The sequence below is a fragment of the Fukomys damarensis genome, unplaced genomic scaffold, assembly GCF_012274545.1.
Source record: "Fukomys damarensis isolate Sample0158 unplaced genomic scaffold, DMR_v1.0_HiC HiC_scaffold_22, whole genome shotgun sequence".
Lineage (NCBI taxonomy): Eukaryota > Metazoa > Chordata > Mammalia > Rodentia > Bathyergidae > Fukomys > Fukomys damarensis.
This window is the reverse complement of record NW_022900934.1, coordinates 1,338,314-1,341,329: the sequence shown is the minus strand read 5'-3', so window position 1 is coordinate 1,341,329 and position 3,016 is coordinate 1,338,314. Positions and strand designations below refer to the sequence as shown.

Here is a 3,016-nt window from a genome sequence, read left to right as displayed (position 1 = left end):
CCTGTGGTGGTTTGTCCTCTGTGGTCTTAGGGTGCATTCACAACAGGCACCCCACTCCTCTCCTGCGGGCGCAGCTCAGATTTCCAGGGAGCCAGCAAAGGATGTGCGTGTGTGTGTGTGTGTGTGTGTGTGTGTGTGTGTGTGATATACAAGCCTCCACCGATGCTCACTGGGCCTGGAGCTTGAGCTCTGGGTGCTGCCACAGCCCCGGAGATGCTGTGAGCACAGCCGGCAAGGGGAGGGGAGGGACCCTTCCTCTCACACATGCACATGTGCGGCTCTATTTTTAAGATTCCTCCTTGGAACGCAGTAGGTCCTGGAACGTGTGCAATTTCCATGCTGTGGGAGAGAAAAATCTACAGCTCTACTCTACAAATTAGCAAATCACTTATTCTCGGTGTCTCATATACACTAACATTCCCCACCTACCTGTGGCTCTACAGAAAAAAGATAATAATAACGTGTTGTTTTAAGTCGCTAAGCTGTCGTGTGTTTTGTTTGTAGGAGTAGATAACCGACGACGACCCATTACCGTGAACTTCATTCTGTAAGTGTAGTAAAAAGCCTTCTCTGTAGGCGCAGGGACTGAAGCGATGCTGGCTTGCATGAATGTGGGAGACGGCTTGGACACAGTGAGGAGGTGGCACCCGGGCCTGCTGGGAGGGGCTCAGCCTGTGTGCCATCTCATCCTCTATTGGCTTGGCGAGAAGCCCCTGGAAGCACTGGGGAGATGTGGGGAAAGAGCAAACAAAGCGAACAAGGACCCAGCCCTTGGGAGCATCCACACAGACCTTTCATTTGGTGGCTTTGGGGCCGAGACTTTCACCCTAGGCACAGAAGTCCCTGTACAGTAAGGAGAGGACTCACCTCGCCCACGTCACACAAGAAACTGCAGAAAGTACATGCACCCCCACATGCCAGTGCGTCCTGGAAACACAGACCCCAACCATGGCTCTTGGCTCTCATGGAGCACAGGGGCAGGCCAATGTTAGCATGTGAAGTGTCAGGTCCAGGGTAGGGCTCCCCCAACTTTCCAGCAGGCCTAGAGCAGCTCACAGTGAAATACTCATCCCTGGAGCTCTGTTCTCCCAAGGCTGTGCCCAGGCTTCAGTGTGTCAGTGTGTGGGCCAGGCCAGCCAAAAGCAGCGGGCACAACTAGACCCGTGTTTGGCCCCTAAGAATCAGCTCTTTGGAGACTGAGAACGTAGCTCAATGGTAGAGCAGCTTGTGACAGCACGAGCAGGGCAGCTGGCTGGTAGAGCCCTTACCTAGCATGTGTAAGGCCTTGGGTTTGATCCCCAGGGCTACAGAAGAAAGAAAGTCAGGGAGGGAGAGAGGAAGGATGGACAAATGAGATAACTGTTTAGCGAGGACTCCCTGTCTGGGGAAATGAGGAAGGAAAGAGGCAAACAACTTGGAATTAAAAGGTTCCGGCTGCTGAGCTTCTCTGGCTCAGTGTAGACGGGGAGAAAGATCCAGAATAGCCTGAAGGAGTGGTCACCAGGGAGCCCCAGCTAGGCCCAACATCCACTGTGTGTAGAACAAAGCCCTCCAGGTGACATTTTCTAGGTGGTTTTAAGCAAATGCCTTGTCATAATATTTGTGTTAAGTTGCCATTTATGATTTTTAAGCTCCTAGGCTACCTCGAAAAGAAATCTTTGCTGAGAAGCCCAGCTTAGTCGAAAGGTCAGGGGTTTGAAAACCAAACAGTGAGATCAAGCAGCGGGAGAACAAGTTTCTGCCTGCTGCCTCTCCCTTGGGCAAGGGGCGGGCCATTGGCTGACCAGTGGCCATCAGCTGGCCTTCCTCTGGAGGCTCTTGACAGAGGTGCGCAGGTGGCAGTCGGTCAGTGATCAGACTGGGGTGTGACTGCAAGCACCACAAGGGCAGGACATGGTTTGGACACACAGGCCAGCCCCAAGCCTGCTTTCATAGCGAGTGGGCAGTAGGTGTCAGAGAGCAGACCCAGTCTAGTCTGGTGGAGCTTCCCAGCCTCATGGGCATGTAGCCTCGTTCCCTGCAGTCTGCACGGTCTGTGCGACAACCTTCCCTCCCTGGGAGGCCTGTCAGCCCAGCCCCCTCCAGGGACTTGATTCAACTCCTATTCCACAGAATACATGATGACTCTTGCCCAAATACTGATGCAAACCCTCCCTGTTGGCCTCTCGGCCTACTGTCTGGGCTTCTAGAGAAGACACCACGTGTATTTCCTTTGAAGATTTAATGTTAAGTGCTTACTTTTACATGCTAAGACTGCTGGATGAGAATGTCATGTCTTGCTCGGACAGGCAAGCCCAGAACAGGTGCAGAATAGAATAAATATGGGCCCATACGGCCACGAGCTCATTAGCCCAAACCTGTCCCTGCTGATGGTCTGGGCCTAGGTTCTGGGACGCAGGTCTGGGTGGGTACCGCCTCTGGGACTGTGACCCCTGAGCTGGTCCTCCTGACTTCAGACACCCCAAATCCACTCAGGAGCAGGAACAGGGTTGGGGAGGGCTCCAAGGGGAGACAGTAGTGGGACCCTGGGCAGACCACAGATGGACACAAGCACTTGCTGGGACTCTGCGGGTCAGAGGACATGGGCAGCTCAAAGACCTCACCTGGGCCAGGGCGGGACCAGTGAGAAGCCCAGAGGAACCAAGCCAGCCAAGGGTGCTGCGCTTTCCCTCAGGTCAGAGCCTCCACCCCAACACACCGGGCCTGGCCAGGCCCTTGCATTCCTGGCTTCTGAGACTGTGGATGACCAGACTCGGGGTGTCCATTCAAACCCAGGAAGTGCAAGACCCCCGGTGCGGTGTGGACTCAGGGCCTGGGCGCGGAGGAGGAGGAAGAGGAGGAGGAGGAGCAGGAGGAGCAGGGCTGCTCCTTTGTCTGCCTGCGCTCCCCTTCTCGCCTCTGCCCCTCCTAGAGCAAGCGGCTGCCTGGGTGCTCAGCTTGTGGCGCCCCACAGGCACCCAGGAGGAGGAGGAGGGCCCAGCCAGCTGTGGGAGTCCCAGCCGCTGCCAGCGGGAAG

General features: G+C 55.5%; 1 protein-coding gene across 1 annotated transcript in view; it reads left to right on the top strand.

Annotated features, from left to right (window-relative positions):
* The first annotated feature begins 1,212 nt into the window (after nt 1–1,212).
* The window catches only part of Ntsr1 (neurotensin receptor 1), a 43,873-nt gene continuing 42,069 nt past the window's right edge, over nt 1,213–3,016 (top strand). The window contains exon 1 of the mRNA XM_019209529.2: nt 1,213–1,255. Coding sequence (XP_019065074.2) covers nt 1,213–1,255 — 43 coding nt within the window. The remainder of the gene's footprint in view (nt 1,256–3,016) is intronic.